Source organism: Scomber japonicus, chromosome 18 (genome assembly GCF_027409825.1).
Source record: "Scomber japonicus isolate fScoJap1 chromosome 18, fScoJap1.pri, whole genome shotgun sequence".
Lineage (NCBI taxonomy): Eukaryota > Metazoa > Chordata > Actinopteri > Scombriformes > Scombridae > Scomber > Scomber japonicus.
In genome coordinates this window covers 28,701,199-28,720,522 of record NC_070595.1, presented here as the reverse complement: position 1 = coordinate 28,720,522, position 19,324 = coordinate 28,701,199, and the positions used below count along the sequence as shown (strand labels likewise).

At 40.9% G+C, this 19,324-nt stretch overlaps 1 protein-coding gene and 1 long non-coding RNA gene across 2 annotated transcripts; both read left to right on the top strand.

The window, feature by feature from the left end:
• Nucleotides 1–448: 448 nt before the first annotated feature.
• Nucleotides 449–2,091, top strand: LOC128378622 (uncharacterized). Its single transcript, XR_008323369.1, has 3 exons — nt 449–490; nt 1,616–1,640; nt 2,059–2,091. It is a non-coding gene; the product is annotated as an uncharacterized LOC128378622 (long non-coding RNA).
• Nucleotides 2,092–2,183: 92 nt separating this feature from the next.
• fus (FUS RNA binding protein) lies at nt 2,184–16,877 on the top strand. Its single transcript, XM_053338969.1, has 13 exons — nt 2,184–2,262; nt 2,368–2,554; nt 2,730–2,953; nt 3,507–3,705; nt 9,098–9,132; nt 12,943–12,984; nt 13,119–13,228; nt 14,360–14,489; nt 14,748–14,846; nt 15,360–15,525; nt 15,644–15,741; nt 15,849–15,978; nt 16,838–16,877. Exons 1-13 carry the CDS (start codon nt 2,184–2,186, stop codon nt 16,875–16,877), a joined length of 1,539 nt encoding a protein of 512 aa, XP_053194944.1.
• Nucleotides 16,878–19,324: the final 2,447 nt, after the last annotated feature.

The window sequence follows — 19,324 nt, the reverse complement described above, 5'->3', positions numbered from 1 at the left end:
ATGGAAGGAAGGAAGGGATGAAAAGAAAACAGGAAGGAAAGAGAGCCAGATTGACGCCCTCTGCGGGCCGGTTCTGGCTCAGTCAGCTTTTACCAGTCATTGACTCAGAGAGCCCTCTGGTGGCGAGTAGCGGAACTGCAGCGGAGCGCCGTGACAGGACGCCAGTATCCGGTCATTGATTCAGAGAGCCCTCTGCTGGCGAGTAGCGGAACTACAGCGGAGCGCCGTGACAGGACGCCGGTATCCGGTCATTGACTCAGAGAGCCCTCTGCTGGCGAGTAGCGGAGCTGCAGCGGAGCACCGTGACAGGACGCTGGTACCCATTAATTAACTTCGAGCGCCCTCTGGTGGCGAGTAGCGGAGCTGCTGCGGAGCACCGTGACAGGACGCCGGTATCCATCTTCATATTAACCCTCGTCCTCCATTCAGGTCGTCCTTTAACAACAGACTGAGTTATAGCTTTTATTCAAGGTCCAAATGGCGTCTAACGGTAAGAAAAGCACACAATAATCCCGATGTGACCGGTCGGTAGAGACGTGACTGGTTAATGTTAGTATAATTAACCTTTAGCTGTTTAAATTAGTGCCTTAAATAGTGTCGTTTTAATTAATATTATATTATAACATCGACTGCAGGGTGAAATAAATGCCGCAGGTTTAGTTAACACCGCTGTGTTGTTATTGTTGTTGTTGTTGTCAAGAAGGCAGTATTGGGTTAGCAGTTAGCAGTTAGCTCCAGTGGCTAATTCCCATTGTAAGTGAACGCAACGGTGGTCCGCTGCCTGTGTGCTAACTGCTAGCTTGTGCTACAGTAGGGCGGCCCGGTGTTACGGTTTATCTGGTCACCGTGTTATCTGGTGACCTCCTCACATTTTAGGCAGGGTTGGGAGGGTTACTTTAAAATTGTATTCCGATACAGTTACTAGTTACTTGTTAAACCATGTAGTCGGTAATGTTATCCAAGCACCACAATATTAAAGTAATGTAATTTGATTACTTTCCGTTACTTTAGGATTACTGCAATATATGCAATAATAAAGACACAGGGTATAGACCAGTACAAATTGCCACAAGTAGTTAGTGTGGAGAACTCTCTCTCTCTCTCTCTCTCTCTCTCTCTCTCTCTCTCTCTCTCTCTCTCTCTCTCTCTCTCCCCCTCTCCCTCCTAAATGATATCAATTGATATTTAATATCTATTTAATATTTATTTTTATATTAATCTTCAGACTAAGGTAATTCAGACTCTGGACTACCTAAAATAATTTCAGCTTTTTAAAAAATAAAATGTCCTGACAGGGCTGATGGAGCTCATGGTTCATTCATAACTTCTTCTTTATTATAAACAATCCCACCTTATAAACCTGAGTCTGTGTGTAACAGCTGATCTGTGTAAATGTGCAACAGAACATTAATTGCCATTAGATCCGGATCGATCTGGTGTTAATGAAGTTATCACTGCTTTTGAGAAACGTGCGGTCCTATTGTTATCCACATCCCTCCCTCAGATCAAAAATATTAATATTTGATTATCATTTGATTGTATTTGAATCAGTTTGATGTGTGCTTTTAAAAATTAAGTTTATAATATTATCACTCCATTTTTATTTATTCCACAGACTATTCTCCACCGTCTTCCCAGGGGTAAGTGAAGTAATCCTCAATCATTAACTGTTAAGATAAATAATAAACCTTAAAACTGAGATCAAGACTCTTTAATTTCTGGATTCATGAGAATTTCAGGTCTTATATTAAAGTATCAGAATCCATGGAAATAATTGTTTCAACAATGTAAGAATTTTCATTTTTATATTATGATCCTTATGGAACATAAGATAATAACTCTTCATTATTCCCTATTTATTATTTGGTCTTCATGGAGTCTGCACAATGTGAGCAACAAATAAAAAAACAAGAAACAAGAAATCAAATATAAAATATCAAGGTCAGAATATAAGTGAAATAATTAAAAAGGATCCAAAACAACAACAATTAAAAGTAACATTGATGTAAGATTCATCAGTATCCGACCTGTTTATTGTTGGTGTTTTACTTCTTGCAGTTATGGGTCCTATGGTGGAGGTAGAGGTGGAGGTGGAGGTGGAGGTGGAGGTGGAGGCGGTGGCGGTGGCGGTGCTAACCAGGGCTACAGTCAATCCTCTGGCCAGAGTTACAGCCAGCAGGGTTATGGAGGATACAACCAGAGCTCTGACAGCAGCCCTGGCTCCTACAGCCAGGGAGGATATGGCAGTTATGGACAGCCTCAGTCAGGTAGAAGAAGACTCATCAAGGCTCATCTCTCCTTTTAAGTTGCACATTGTGGCGTCGATATTTCTAATTCTATGTTCTGTCTCCTCCTTTTGTGTCACAGGAGGATATGGTTCTCCACCGTCTAACCAGGGTGGAGGGGGATATAATCACTCTGGTCAGTCCTACAGCTCTGGAGGCTACAGCGGCAGCAGCAGCAGCAACAACCAACCGTCCAGCACCAGCTACAACCAGCAGTCCTCCTTCTCTGGTTACAGTCAGCAGCAGCCTCCTTCTTCGTCCTCTGGAGGGTAAGACTCCACCAACTGTGTGCTGAAAGTTGTGGTTGACATCCAGGAAAGCGGCTCTGGCTTTACCTTAAAAATCGCGGTGTCCTCGAAGATGGGTGTAAATGAGTTTCGGAAAAGATGTGTTCTTCCTGAGCACTTAATTCTTCAATTTGTCTCTTCTCCCCAATTTTCACAGTTATGAAGGAAACTCGCCGGCCGCTGGCTACAACCAGCCACCAGGCGGTGGACAGAGTGGAGGTGGCTATGGTAGCAGCGGAGGTCAGTCGGGTGGATATGGGGGCAGTGGGAGTCAACAACCACCCCAACACGGAGGAGGTCACTACAACCATCCTTCAAGCTACAACTCCCCCCCTCCACAAAGCTACAGTCAGCAGAGCCAGTATGGTGGTCAAGGTGGAGGTGAGGGATGGGTCTATATTAACTTTTTATTGATCAGATGTGTATTTAGATTACTTCCCAAGTGAAAAGAAGCAAATGTGAGCTCAGATGGGACAAAGCTGAACATGACATACAGTTTATGCAGATTGTACGTCAGGATTATTTCTGACAGTTTTCATAGGAACTAGAATTGCAATGATTAGTGATAAACCGACTATTTGATTGACAGAAAATGTATCTGCAAAGATTTAGCTTAACTACATTTTTAGGGGTAAATGTAACCAAGACCTGGTGTTAGCCTCTCAGATGTGATGATTTAATATTTTTTCTTTGTCGTAAACTGTTGATCAGACAAAACGAGACATTTAAAGATGTAACCACTGACTCTGGGAAATAACAACAAGCATTTTCACTATTTTCTGCCACTAAAATAAACATCAGATTGAATGATAATAGAATAACAGGAACTTCTTAAGTAATTGCAAAGAAAACTGAACATAGTGAGGTGTGTTGATTATCTCGACTGACTGTCATTTAATTCAGTTGAGGTCTGATTGTCTCAACTCTCATTTAGGATATGGAGACGAAAGCCCACCATTGAGTGGAGGAGGAGGTGGTGGAGGTTACGGTGGCCCAGATGGAGGTTATGGAAGCCAGGATGGCCACAGTGGCAGGGGCCGTGGGGGTGGATTTGGAGGTCGTGGTGGCGGTGGATATGATCACGGTTTTGACCGAGGAGGCCGAGGTGGACCAAGAGGAAGAGGCGGCATGGGGTAAGTGTTAAGATATCACCCAGTTTCCATGTTATCCTCACGTCTGGCTACATGTGGAACTGTGAAGAGAGGTTATATTAGAGAGAAGGTACTGTTACACATTCGTAGCTTCATGTAAAAATCCATCGAGAGGTGTTGTCATTATTTCCCCTCCCACTTGCTTTTCAGGGAAATTAATCCCAGTGATTCCTACATTCCCACAAAGCAATTCATCTGGTTTCTGTCTGACACAAATCTAGATTTGTTTTCAGAGCCACGTTAACTCCGTACATGCACCTTTTTTTAGGTGGACACATAAGAGGGGGGACCTGAAAATCCCTGGAATTGTCAAATAAAATTATTTCATGTATTTCAATAGTACCTTTCTCGTCCCAGTGCTTCTCCCATTCCTGGAAACTATCTCTGTTGTCACCTTTTGTTAATGTGTCCAGAGCCTCCTGCAATTCTGTCGGCATTTTTTCCACGTTGGTGAATCTTCTTCCTTCTTCACAGTTTTAGTTTCATCGAGCTGTAGGCATTGTAGACCTTATGGTAAATCTGATAACTACACTCTAGGTCTGTGCTATTGATGGCTTCCGGTAATTTTCGGGTCCCCTCTCATATGTACATGTTAAAAGGCTGCCCTTAATTAAAATCTGTGTGGGTGACACCACAAAATTTGATGCACCTGAGCCAATCACTCATATCAATTAATGCAGATACTTTCATGTTGGGGAAAGGCATGATTTGTGACAGTCACCAGAACACAGTAAAATGTGCAAGAGTATATGAGTAACTGTCATGAATCACGACACGTGCCTTTCTCTACAAAAAAAGGCGTCTATGTGGGTCATGATTTATTACCACCAAGCCTGTGTATGGTGTGAAATCCTTGAACTGATGACATCCTCACTGCATGTAAAAAAAAAAAAAAAGAGGAATGTGACAGATTTGACATTAATATTAATACCCAAAACAAGATATATTGGAAGTTTTAACATTGTAGGTCTCTGCCCACCTTTAGTAAACGTAAACTGCCTTTGCCTGGATGTTGGGGCTGGGCAATATGCATCAAATCAATATCTGGATATTCAAAATATTTTCTTTTTTTTCTTGACATATGATGCTGTTCCACTCTCCCAATGTGTGGAATGCATTTAGGTCATTTTCAACTACAAAATATCTTGGACAGCTTGATTTTTTTTTTTTAAAAAAAGAAAAAAAAGCTGAACTGAGCTTCAACTCCCAAAAAAATGCCCAGAGCTCACTAAAGGATCTTGTATAGGCAACACCAAGATAGTGTTTCAAATTACCTCTTATCTTGTAAGCTTGGTACATCTCAAAAAGTTTGAGATCGTAGGGTGTATGGGTTTGGAGCTTCTTTGGGCTCATTAAGATGAGCTGCTTATGGCTGAATGCTGGTCAGAAAACCTCAAAGTCGACTGTGTGGCTGTTGGAAGCAACAGGCCAGGGGTTTACATGGGTTTCTATATGAAATCTTTCAAATTACCATCATTTGACAGGCAACTGAAAACAAAAGAGGGGCTGTCATGGTTTCACTGATTTTTCTTCAGCGCAGAGGAAATGCTGGAAGAAATGCGAAAGTACAACCATAAACAAATATTTTGTTTTAAGTAAGATTCTAAACCTCAACAGCACAAATCCAGAGTCCTTAATGTCAAATATCAATGTCTCATTATAAAGGTTTTACAGCAACTAACAAACCCTGCCTGATCTGAACTGCAACATGTAACCATAGAATGGTGTTTTTTTCATGGTGATATAGGGACAGAATCTGGCGCTGTGTGTTACTAAAGCAGTTCTTTCTCCTGTCAGCGGTTCTGCTCCTGCTTTCAATTTCTTTAACACAAAAAGCTTCTGTTCGGTTGACTGTGCAGGCTCCCCTGACTCTCAGTGCTCAGAAAAAAATGAGTTAGATGCTCTAAGTAAGAAAGAAAATAACCTTAAAAAGAAAAAACTATTTTTTAAGTTCTTAGTGCACAACTGAAAGAAGATAAAATAATTCAACTCCTGCATAGGGTCAGATTTTGACATTACAAAGTCAGAACTGAGCATTGCATGGAGAACAAGGTTATAAGCATCCACAAAACCGCAACACAAAAAAAATGTTGTTTTGTTTTTACAGAGAGAACGTTGTGCAAAAAAAGGAAAACTAAACACTTCTGACAGGTTGAGAATGAATTTGTGGTGGCTGATTGTGAAGCTCAGAAATGCAACATCTGAGAGTTTCAACACAGTGTGGCAATGAGCTACTACTTAAAGCCGGCTATAATCAATATTTTCTGATCTGTCAGTGTGTTATGTGTTTGAACCTACAGAGAATGATCAGAGGCTCTGCAGCTTCCTCTCAGCTTTAAGGAGCTTTCTAGTTGAGTTTCAGCTCATTGTTTAGCTGCAACTTTACTGTTCTGCTTCACTCTCAGCTGCTCTCATAGCGTCACTGTTCACTTCCTGCTCACTTCCTGCTCAGCACCAAACACCAACACACACAGTTATCTGGAGACTAGCTGCTGAACATAGTGGAGCATTTAGATATTTCCCTCAGGAGCTGGTGGAGATTAAAAACAGAGTTAAAAGAGAGAGAATATTGGACTTTACATTCAGCAGGTTGGACAGAAACACGACTGCTAATGTTTCTCCACAACTGCTGGATGTGGAAATAAGTAACTGTTAAGTTCAACTTAATGTTCACAACTTCTAAGTTGGCAAAAATCATTTTGTCTGTACCTCAAACTGCATTTCTGTTCATATTCGAAGGAAATACATAAATGCAAAAAAACCCAAAACAGATCGATAGATTTTGGGATGGGGCAAACGTGTTTAAACCCAATAAATTATACAGGACAATAAAGACACACAGAAAAGACTTTACAACCAGAGCGTAAATCATACACACTTGCTTGACCTGAGGTGGAGTCATAAAAACGCAATTTGATATGGTAAGTTATTTTGCTTTTATCACAGAGGTTGCACAGTATTTCATGTATTGTAGTTTGTAACCTTGTTATGTTGGTGATTGACTTATAGACAAACTAGTTTTCCATTTCATTGTGTTCCCTCACCATGGATTTGAATCTCCTTTCCTATCATTACAGTCTTTAGATCTCATCCTCACACTGTGAAGCACAGAGCACTAATGTCTTGCATATCACTTGAATTTCTGCCTGTGTTGTTTAACAAAAGCATTTTTCTTCATGTACTGAGGAGTTAAGATTCTTTGTTTTCTGGGTATTCTTGGTTTAGAGTTTTAAAATTGAGAATGGAGCAACATGTGCAAATACAAAGCTCTGGTATTATGAAGTGTAGGTATATGAAGGTATGGTGTGAAACCAGCAAAAGCAACTGTAATGAGTAAGTAAAGTAAAGACACATTTGAAACAAACTTTCAGCAGCACAATAAATGTTGTGGTGTTATAGATTTTTAGCCATACTGAGAACTGTGAAAGAAATTCAGCTAACTTGGCCAGTAAACCTTTAAAACATTAATATTCTATATTTCGCCTCTTGTTAACTGATCCCATAAAAAGACTAAAGTCAACAACCATCACTTGAAGAATATCTGGTGGTTTTCCATATTTTTCTTATCATCAACAAATCGAATGTTTGGATCCAAACCAACAATGAACTGATCTATTAACAAGTAGGGCTGTCACTTTTTATTTTAATTTCAGACATTCATTCAAACGTTAATATTCGATTCGACTGTAATGACCTGTTCAAAATGTAGGCTGTAGGCTGCAGTCTGCGCATCAGACCATCAGACCATTTGTAGTAGTTTGCTTCATGGTCCAGCAGAGGGGGCTTTAAAACGTCACTAACTGGACTTGTTGGCCTATCAGTAAACTGAGCTAATGTTGATGTAGTGTTGTTTGGTTTAAATGGAGGACGATAGCGAGCGGACAATCATGACACCAAAACATCTGAGAAGTTGAGTATGGAAGTATTTTAGGTGCCACGGCAAAGTCACAAACAAAGATAACGCTGTTTGTCTACTCTGTAAAAATCAACTTTACAGAGTTAGATGAGTGGAGCAGCGCCAAATGTACAACCTCATCTGACTGCGTATCATTCGGCATACTCAGCCTGGTGTGCACAGGGCAGGGGAGCGGGTCATTTAGATTTTGTTTGAACTCGATTTTTTGGAAAAGTGACAGCCCTGGTATCAAGTATTATGTCCGTATCCAAAGCCTGATAAATCTTATTCCTCTGTGATGTAGACTTCAGATGGTCAAACACTATTAACAACACAATCACTGCACTGGGTGATGTGTTCCTTCATTAGGAAGAGTTTGGTCACGTTAGTTTGTTTAGAAACGGCTCCAAAGACTAATAACAGCAGTCATGTTTTCAGTCTCCAGAGAGTAGTTCTGTGTAAGGCAGATACCACTGAGCCTGTGCAGGAACCATAGACTCCCCCAAATAATAAAAACTGGCCAGTACAACCCTTTGAAATATCATTTCATAATGAAGAGTTAAAAAATATTAAGTGCTATAAAGCATGATTAAGTGGTTATAGCATGATACTGGTGCTTTTTTCTTTTTCTGCCGTGGCAGCAATATGCTTCCATAAGTTTGGGACTCCTCATCATGGTGTTTATTGACAATAAGAAAAATATAAAGTATCATTAGACGTAGTCCCTTTATCTATGGAAGAACTTGCCAAAAATGGTTTCCCTGGCAAGCAAACCAATGCCCACACACTAACATGCCACAAGAGATTACCATCACCTGCTTTGTCACGTGTTACCACCACCTCCCCAACCAGCCCTTACTGTGTCATACTCTGCTTTAATCAATCTTTGAATCTTCTCCTAGGCTCTTATCCTCTCTTCAGGCTGGCTTTCTGCTCGTAAGCCACCATTTGGGAAATTGCGTAATTGGGGGAAGGCAGTTCACAGACAGTTAACAGTGATGTTGTAGTTGGAGGGAAGAAAAATGAAACAACAATTTGGGAGGACAATTAAAAAAACCTCAAAGACTTTGGGTTTTTTAGGAGTACAGATTGCCTGAGACCTAAAAATATCCAACACCTGTCTTCGGATCAAAGGTGTTAATGTTTGGGTTGGTAAATTGACACAAAACCAAGTTATATCTTGAAAGAACATGGGTATATACAAGTCACAGAAAGACTTGATAAAACTTTTGGTTATTAAATGGCCAATTTTCATCTGCGTGTTAACATATTTGCTATAAAGACAAGGTCTTTAAACTGGCCTCTTGTCCTCGAGGTTTATTCAAAAGATTGAGAAGGAGTTCAGTGGGAAAAGTGCCAAATGAATAGGGGTGGGTTTGGAGAGTCAGTGAGAGTGAAGGTTACCCACAACCCATTGAGGGAAGTCGCTGTCAGCGCCAAGCCTTCAATGTGTGTCGTTTTTCTCCTCCTCTTCATCAGAATGGGCGATCGTGGAGGATTCAATAAGTTTGGTGGTAAGTGACAAAAAACTCTTGAGCAAAAAAGGTTTGTTGATTTTAAGAGTTGAAGCTAAAACAAGGGGGAGATCAGTATACTTAAAGCATGAAGCGGGAAAAGAGTAAATGGAGGGGGAAGACATTTATTTCGCTATTAGGCTGATATCCCTGATTATACAGAGTGTAAGCACATGCAGAGAAACGTGATTATCTAGAGCCTATTACAGAGCCAATGCAAACCAGAAGCAGTGGTGGAAAGTAACTAAGTACATTAACTCTAGTACTGTACTTAATTACAATTTTGAGGTACTTGTACTTTACTCCATATGATGCTACTTTATACTTCTACTCCACTGCATTTATTTAACAGCTTTAGTTACTTTTCAGACTTTCCACTACGTGTACTGTAATACTTTAACTACATCAAGCTCATAATACTTGTACCTTTTCTGTTGAAGGATCTTTAATGCAGGTATTTTACTTTTAATGGAGTATTTTTACATTGTTCTTCTTTAACTACTTCTTCCACCACTGCCCAAAGGTAGAGTAATGGTGCATAATGTTCACTATGACAAAAAGTCCAGCAGAGGGAGCTGCATGTCAACATCATAGCCTTTGATTTTCTGCGTCTTGGGTGTTTGAATCTGATCGATGGGTGTTCGGTGCTTTTGGTTGGTCGTCTTCTCTCTCACTCTGAGTCACAAAACCAACAGTGGTTGACGGGGTAATCTGTTGAAATCAACAAAAGAAATTAAATATGAACAGCGTGAGGTAGGTCACGTGTTACATATGAACAGATTAAATAATATTTATGTTCTGAAGGTGAAAGAAATTGCCCAATAGCACCATTGCTGTAAAACCTGTAGAGGGAAGTCTCAGTGCAACTTCCCGGAGATGGCAGTTGGAAACTGGTTTGCTTGAAAAGCCAAGATATGATATCAAGTTCCAGTAACTTGATGCTCATTCTACAGGTAAATGAAAAGGTTTTGGTTCTTGACAACTGGTTAGTTCATTAGAAACAATTGGCCAGGTGGGATTAAAACTTAATGCCATTAATTATTATTATTGTGTACTTAAAGGCTGGTGATCACATGTGGTTTAATTTGTCTGATTGTATGTTATAGGTTTGCTTTTCCTGAAGGAAGGTCTATGTTTGTGACTGATGGTATATCTCAGGTCTGTGGTGGGGACGAACAGATACTGACATTAATATTTACATTATTCAGCTTAAAGTTACTATGATTTTATAATTGTTATTATTTATTTGTCACAACACCCAGAAGATGAAGAAGTGAGTAACATCGACAATAGTGTTTTTATGGTAATAACATCTGAGACCTGAGACCATCTTAAGGATTGTATCAGGTTAATCTAGACATGTTGTAATGAGTCAGTATTGGCTAAAATAAGTAACTCTCCTGTGTGTTGTCCTCCTCAGCCTGCTGGTGTTGAAGCACTGCTCTCCTTTATTATAGCTTACCTCTACAGTGCTGCTATTCACTTCATATACGAGTACGACTGAAGATTAGTGTGTGAATGTGAAAAATGATTTTGGACGCACCAATGCAACTTACTAAATTCTAACACTGCAATTGCCGAAATGCATGGATCCACTGATGCTAACACATCTGTTATGGACTCTCTTGTCCTCCATATTTCTTATTTGCAGAGGTCAGTGTATGAAACATTCAGCTAGCCGCCTTTAATTTTTACCTGACACTGACTGTTGCTTTTAATGGGTTAATATGTCAAATCTTTGCTGGCAGCAAATAATACCAACTGTCATTGAAAGCAGTTCCTGAAGGCAACATTTAAGGCAGGGAAACCAAATAACATTATCTACCTGATCACATCATGTCAGCTTCAGTAGTCATATTATCCAAGTTAAACTTTCATTCACATTACATCTATAATTTGAATTTATCAGTTTAATAATTTTGAGCTAGGCCCTCTGGTATTTGGACCAAGAGTTTTTTATTTAAATGTTTTGATGCATTATAATCAAATTTAGGTCAGTGTAAATATCAGATCAGACCTGGTGTCGGCAGAAACACTTTATCAAAGAACTCTGATCAGGATCGGCGCCAGAAAAACTTGATTTGGATGTCTCCAGTGACAACCATGATGTGTCTCATCATCAAAAGAACATCACCAGTGTTTTTAGTGTGTTTATATTTACTGTATTAATACACATTATGACATGAATAATATTATTATGAGAATTATTGAATTTACAGTACAGCAGGGTCCAGTGTTTGAAACCCTAAACCTTGCCTTAAATACCATAAAAGTTACAAACAACAGTGATTAAACAGCTCAAACTGCTTTCAAGAAGAAAAACACAACAGCAACAGTTTGTAGATGTTTTCTCATGAAACATTTCTAGTTGTTGTAAGACTGTCATTGCTGTGTAAAGCATTTATGGAATGTTAATGGAAGAAAAGTGCTGTTGTCATAAATAGTCCACAGATAAATGATAACTTGATTGAACTGATGGATAATGGTCCCTCACTCAAATGCATCTGCAATGTAAAGTATGGATGGATGTTAAATGACTTTACCAATCATTCAGTCCCAAGTGAAGTCAAAACTTGACATCCAAGGACACTCAAATACGTTGAAACCTTGAGTTTCACTTGTGTCACGTTACCTGTACATATTAGTCACGATGACATGGCAATATCATGGGAAAGGTGTGTCTGTGTTTTGGAAACACAAGTCATTAACCAGCTGTGCCTGAGAATAGTGCTGTGTGATCCGTTCACTGAGTGGTATTCTTCAAAGTAAAGAAGAATGGTTGGTTTGTGAAAAAAGGGCTGCTCTGGTTTCACTGTCACTTATTGCCAGATTTGTCATTGAGGTGGTTCATATATTGTGATTTAAGGGGTTTATGTGGCCTCTGAAGAAGGAACCCTTAATTTGGTTCCTGAAGTTCTGGTCAATGAAACTGAGCCAGTGTCTCAGTCCATCTTCAAAAAGGTGAAACTTCAACATTGGAAGTTGTTATGAACGTGCGTGAACATGAAGTGTGCTCATTACTTATCACATGGTTGTGATGAATTACAAAACTCTCTGACATCTGTCATGCTCTCAGGACAACAAACATGCTGTTCTTATTCCCAAGATGTTGGAGGAAATCCAAGAAGCCATTGTTAAGCTGTGTGACGACTAAAGTAGACAAAGGAATGAATAGAAACATGCATCACCATAACAGCTGATAGTGGATATACTCAAAAAAAAGGATTGTGTTGCGATCTGTCAGACGTGGCTCCAAGAGTTGTCTCACTTTCTGTGAACGGAAATGACCTAATGCAGTACAAAGAAATTCGCCAACACAAATGTAGTGTGAATTGTGGTGCATCATATTCAAGAGCCGACCTGTTGGGCTCTGTGTGAAGTCTCATAGAACAAAATGTGGGTCACTTTACTTGATGGATCAAAAAATAAAACCAACAACCAGAAAAGATGAAATTGGTTGTGAGAAGTATGGTGGTTATTCTGACAAATTCCAATGGAAATCAGTTTCTCAATCATTTGGGCAATTTGGTTTCGTACACTTGTTCTCCGGACATCAGCTGCTTGTTGTGTACAAGTGCTGTGAGGTGTGTAATCATGAAAAATGTGATGGTAAAATGTGCATTTTTATGCCAACTGGCAGTCATGGTACAGTACTTACATTGAATTGATTGAAAGATTAGATTAGATAGTGGAACCTTTTGGTGAGAACTAAGGGTGAATAAAAGGAAGTTACAGTGTGTAAGATGAATGTTGTGGTTCATTGTCTGTTTTTTTTTTACACAACTGATTTTTTTTTTTGTCCTCTCAAAGGACCAAGGGACTCGGGATATGGACATGGAGGACCAGGCTTCAGTAAGTACTGCGTTTTATTTTGTACTGTTACCTTACACCGTATCCCTAAAGGAATAGATGAAAGACTAATATGTCTGGTGTCTAGATAGACTCTTGCTGCTTTCTTAGCATCTCTTCATGTCATCTTCCAACAGTGCAAGACCAGGATAACTCTGATAATAACACCATCTTCGTGCAAGGCCTGGGAGACGACTACACTGTTGAATCAGTGGCTGACTTTTTTAAGCAGATTGGGATTATTAAGGTACCTCACCATCATCACATGTTCAGTCACTGCTCAGATCAAAGGCATCAACAGAAGAATCAGTCAACCGTATTAATTTATTCAGTCATATATTGAATTAACAGGACAGACATAAATGATAAGAATCTTGGGACATTTTCACACCATTTTTTCTTTGTGCTCTCTGTTCACACTTTTGAGCAGCTGCTATAAATGTTGACGTACTAGTTTGGTGATTAGCGTTAGGTCCGTCTCGCTGAGTAACCATCACAGCAGACAGCAGCTTTTTGTCCATGTTAAACCACGATAGTTCAACTCTGATCTACATATTTCACTCCTGACAAGATTATCCTTTACTTTCTGTAAGTTTTTCCACGCTGGACTTTTGTGTGGCTTCATCAGCGTCATGTTCCCCTCCAGTCAGCTAGCTAGCAGGCTAACTTACTACTGAGTCAAGACAGGAGTAAACAATGGATCAACCTCAAAACAGTGTAATAAGGTGGCGGTGTAGAGCTCCTCCGAGTGGCTGTAAGTGGAAATTGCTCTCCAGTTGCTCTGTTAATGAACCCTTCATACTAGACTACACAGCTCAACTCTTGATTAAAGTTGTTAAATTAAAAACAAATTAATTAAATGATCACCGCACAAAGGTCGATGTTGGTCCCTGTGAACAATTATTCAGTTAATCGTTTTTTTGTTCACACATCACAGAGAACAAAAACAGGAATGAACGAACAGCATCAAAACAAGACACCATGGACAGACAATGGATATTCTCTTTATTACACTATTCTCGTATCTAAAATATTAATTATTTGTTAGTACGGTGTTTCATGTAAATGATCCATTTTTCCCAACGCTTCTCAAAAGTATCACTCTTAAGTATTAACTGGTGTGTTAACTTTTCCATTAGAGAAATATCCTCAACAATCTCTAACCATTGTTCTTTTTAGATCAGCTTCTAGTTATAGCTTTGTTGCTGGCTATAAGTAAAATGTTTATTAGATATCTGTCTAAATACATTACAGAACAGTTGTGTGGAATTACATGATCTCTTTAGCAGTTGCATTTACTCCAAAAGTTAATCGTTTCAATGACACATCTCTACCAGCATCATCCAGTCACTGCATTGCCCCCCGTCTCCTCCTTTAGGTCAACAAGAAGACAGGCCTTCCAATGATCAACCTGTACACAGACAGAGAGACAGGGAAGCTGAAGGGGGAAGCTACGGTTTCCTTCGATGATCCCCCCTCAGCTAAAGCTGCCATCGACTGGTTTGATGGTGAGTCTTTTATCTTCATCAAGACACTTAATGACCCTTTTTAAATAGTGTTGCTGGGTAACATGATACCTTTAACGCAGAAGAAGAAGATGTCTTTTCAGTAATGATGTGGTTAAAATATATATTTTTATGCCACAGAAGTTATTTATGGATATATGGGATGCTATTATTTTTGTGAGATTCAGTGCTCGTCTTCACTTCCATCCGCTTGTTTTTCTTATCCTCTCGTAACATTTGTCATTTGTCTGTCCTAAACAGGGAAGGACTTCAATGGAAATCCCATCAAGGTGTCCTTTGCCACTCGGAGAGCTGACTTCGGAGGCCGAGGCAGCATGAGGGGGGGTCGAGGACGAGGAGGTGAGTCCAGTGTTTTTGTTTCCGAAGGTTGGCATTTTGTAAAGGCAGCATGAAATGTTTTTAGAAGTTCTCTCATTTTCTCATTTGTGTGTTACAACAAACACTGTGGATCGGTGAGGAGACTGCAGCTCTTGAATGTAGCAAATGAATACATGAAACAAAGAGAAAAGTTATATTTCCATCTTGTTGATCCATCGTTTGAGCTTTGACTGATGCTCTGTTAATGACGTCATCTCATTGTGTCTTCTTCCTCTGCAATGGTTTAATGGCTCTAACTTCTTGATGAACCAACTCCTAATGTTTTCATCCATATGACATTTATTAGCATTTTCTTCTGCTGGTTTTCTTACTTAAAGGTTATTATACATCTGAAAGGATGAGGGATAAATAAACGGACAGATGAGCTATCTACGTGATACACACGCTGAATAAATCCCTGGTTAAGCATCATCAGTCACACGTTTTCCACTGACAGAAGATGTGACGGGTTTGTTCATTTGTTGCTCTGCGTAGGGCCGATGGGTCGTGGTGGATTTGGAGGAGGTCGAGGTGGAGGTTTCCCAGGAGGCAACGGAGGTGGTGGTGGTGGTGGTGGTGGTGGAGGAGGAGGAGGAGGGGGAGCAGGAGGAGGAGGAGGAGGAGGACAGCAGAGAGCCGGAGACTGGAAGTGTTCGAACCCGTGAGACCACTTATGACTTCTAGAGGGGAATGGATATGAACATTTTACTACATACACACCTGTCTTTTCTACATGGTTATACATTGATGGCTGTCCTTTCTGTACATTTTACCTTCAGAAACTGTGGAAACCTGAACTTCTCGTGGCGTAACGAGTGTAACCAGTGCAAGGCTCCTAAACCTGAGGACGCTGGTGGGATGTCTCCTATGGAAAGAGGTTAGACTCAACGAGACAGGGTTCAAAATGTCACATGATTACCCTTCTGTCAGCAGTTTACAAATCGTCACCTAATCGACACTCTTACACTCTTCTGCTGTCAGGAGGTTACGGAGGAGAGCGCAGAGGGGGTTTTGACCGAGGCGGCTTCAGAGGCCGAGGCGGCGACCGCGGAGGCTTCAGAGGCGGCCGAGGTGGCGACCGGGGCGGATACGGCTCCGGCAAGATGGATGCAAGGTCAGATTGGTCAGATAAAAGATGAAGAAAAACATGTTTGCCATTGTCACCCAAAACATCCTGAACACTGTTGCTTCAGGCTGTCTTTGGTCAGCAAATCAGCTGTGTGCTCACATGTTTTAATCACAGACTGTATAAAAGAAATGGACGTAACATCCGTGACGTCACCCATTGGTTTGTGGACTGCTGCTCGGAAGCCAATATTTTCTAATCTAGGCAGCGCCATCTTGAAAATTTCAGGTGCATGCTGGGAAAAATAAAAACACGGATTCTACTTATATGGGCATGAGGCGGAGTCATGGGCGGAGCGGGGAGGTTGCTATGGTTGCGAGAGCTGATCTTGAGGACATTGGTCAATCAACCTGTCAATCAGGACGTAGCCACGCCCTAATGCATACCCTGCTTTATCGTCACATATAAAATCAGGGAGGCCAAAATGTCCCAAATGAACATCATACTGCATTGAAGAAGGCTTTAAACTAGCGATTGAGACCATAAACACATTTTGAAAACGTTTACTGAGGTTAGAAATCAAGTGAGAAGTTGGTGAATTCTCCATTGACTTGTATAGAGACGGTCGCCCCCTGGTGGCCTTTTGATAGAATGCAGCTCTAAGTTACTTCCGTGTTGGCCTCATTTTAGAGGACCAGAACTCCCCGCCTGGTAGCAACTTCATAGACAGTGTTATCCCACTGATGTGTGCATTAATGAGCATATCACTACAAAAATGTCCAACTAAATGAAGCATGACTGCGTACATCAGCAAATAGTGTGTGTAAAACGCTCACTGTAGGAACACGTTGCTACACCTGCAGCTCTGTTGTTGCTCATGAGGTAATCAGTGTGTTGTTATTTGCAGGGGTGACCGCAGACAGGAGCGGCGGGGTCGTCCCTATTAAGTCATCCTCCAAGGAGTTTCCAGGTCCTCTGATGTATGTGTACCTCTGTCCACACGGAGTCCAGCCCCCACCTTCACCTTTTATATAACTCTGTTAGCGCTCACTTTCATCCTCTTGGTTGACTGTGTAAAAAAAATGTGACTCTCCCTGTTCTTTGTCTTTGTTGTTGTTCATGTGACTCACTTTATTTATGTCTATAAAGACTCTTTATTCTGCTCAGTGGGGCCTCATTTATAAAGACAACCTCAGGCCCAAATTCCAACAAACTTTATGCCCAAAACAAACTTTTTAAACTCTCCAATTGTCTTCCTGTTGATCTTGATCTTGTTTGGTTTGACCAATTCTGTGTTCAGCCTTTTAGCCAACTTCATGTCAACTTATTCCCACAGGTTTTACACATATTTATTTGGAAATTAAGGTCAATAGGCGTCATTCAAATGACAGTTTACCTCATTACTGAGTGAACACCTGTTGTCATACCAGGTTAAAACTGACCCGAAGACAACAAGGAGGTTTAAAAAGTTCGGTTTAACTTTATCTAAACATCAGATCTGATTGATATTCCTTAGAAACCCAGATAGCATGCGAATGTGGGCCACTTGAGGCAATGATCCGGCACTGTAGGCATTCTTCTGGCCCGGACAAAACAGACGTGAACCTAAACTGGCCCATGTAGTAAATGCTACATTTGGGCCAAATATCACAAAACGAATATGGCCCATCTTTGGCCGAAATATGGCAAGTATGGCAATGACTAATCCGGATGTGAGCCTACAGAGGCCCACATATAAGGAAACATACTTGGCCCACCTTTGTTGAAACATATTTGGGCCAGTCTTGGCCGAACTGGTTTATTTGGTGTGTTTTTGGTTGACACCTGGCATTGTGATGGCTTGGTTATGGCCCACTTTTGGCAAACATGAGCGGACCACCCAAGTGCCATCATTCCATGCTGTATGTGGGCCGGATGAACATGTCAGGTGTGGGCCAGATATGGGCCAAAAGAATTTTGCTATCTGGGAAGGCTCTTATATTCTGTTACTATCTTTGTGCTTTGTGTGTATTATGTTGCAGATCTAGATTTCCATATCTATTATTTAAATGAATCTGAAGTTGAATGCAGCTCTGGCAGAAGATTGAGCTCCACCCAAACTGTGAACGTCAGAGCGAATTCATGTTTCATCTCTGAGCTGCTGTACTTACTGTAGAGCACATAGTTTAACAGTGTATGGATAATTATAAGTGACATTTTAAGTGCTTTTATCTTTGTCTGTCAATCTAACTTTTGACAACCTGCAGATTTAAAAACCTGTTTGATTGTTTTCACTGTTAGACTTTGTAAATGTGTAGTTTAGTTATCGCCAGTGAGAGTTCTGATGGTTGAAGGAGTTTAAAGAGTTTTCTGAATCCAACTTTAAAACACTCGAACAACCAAACTGATCAGACGTCAGTTTAGGACGGTCTGTTTTGACTGTTCCGTCCTTCCTTCCTTCCTTCCTTCCTTCCATCTGTGCTTCCTCTCTCCTTCTCTCTTTCTTTCCTTCTTCTCTCTTTCTTCCCTTCCTCCATCTCCCTTTCTTCCTTCCTTCTGTCCTTACCCCCTCCCCTACCTCCCTCTCTTTCTTCTTCTCTCCTTCTTTCCTCCCTCCCTCCTACCTTCTTTCCTTCCTTACTTCTCTCCTCCTTCCTTCCTTCCTTCCTTCCTTCCATCTGTGCTTCCTCTCTCCTTCTCTCTTTCTTTCCTTCTTCTCTCTTTCTTCCCTTGCTCCATCTCCCTTTCTTCCTTCCTTCTGTCCTTCCTCCCCCTACCTCCCTCTCTTTCTTCTTCTCTCCTTCTTTCCTCCCTCCCTCCTACCTTCCTTCCTTCCATCTGTGCTTCCTCTCTCCTTCTCTCTTTCTTCCCTTCCTCCATCTCCCCTTCTTCCTTCCTTCTGTCCTTCCTCCCCCTACCTTCCTCTCTTTCTTCTTCTCTCCTTCTTTCCTCCCTCCCTCCTACCTTCCTTCCTTCCATCTGTGCTTCCTCTCTCCTTCTCTCTTTCTTCCCTTCCTCCATCTCCCTTTCTTCCTTCCTTCTGTCCTTCCTCCCCCCTACCGTCCTCTTTCTTCTTCTCTCCTTCTTTCCTCCCTCCCTCCTACCTTCTTTCCTTCCTTACTTCTTCCCTCCGTCATTCCTTCCTTCCTTCCTTCCTTCCTTCCATCTGTGCTTCCTCTCTCCTTCTCTCTTTCTTTCCTTCTTCTCTCTTTCTTCCCTTGCTCCATCTCCCTTTCTTCCTTCCTTCTGTCTTTCCTCCCCCCTACCGTCCTCTCTTTCTTCTTCTCTCCTTCTTTCCTCCCTCCCTCCTACCTTCTTTCCTTCCTTACTTCTCTCCTCCTTCCTTCCTTCCTTCCTTCCTTCCATCTGTGCTTCCTCTCTCCTTCTCTCTTTCTTTCCTTCTTCTCTCTTTCTT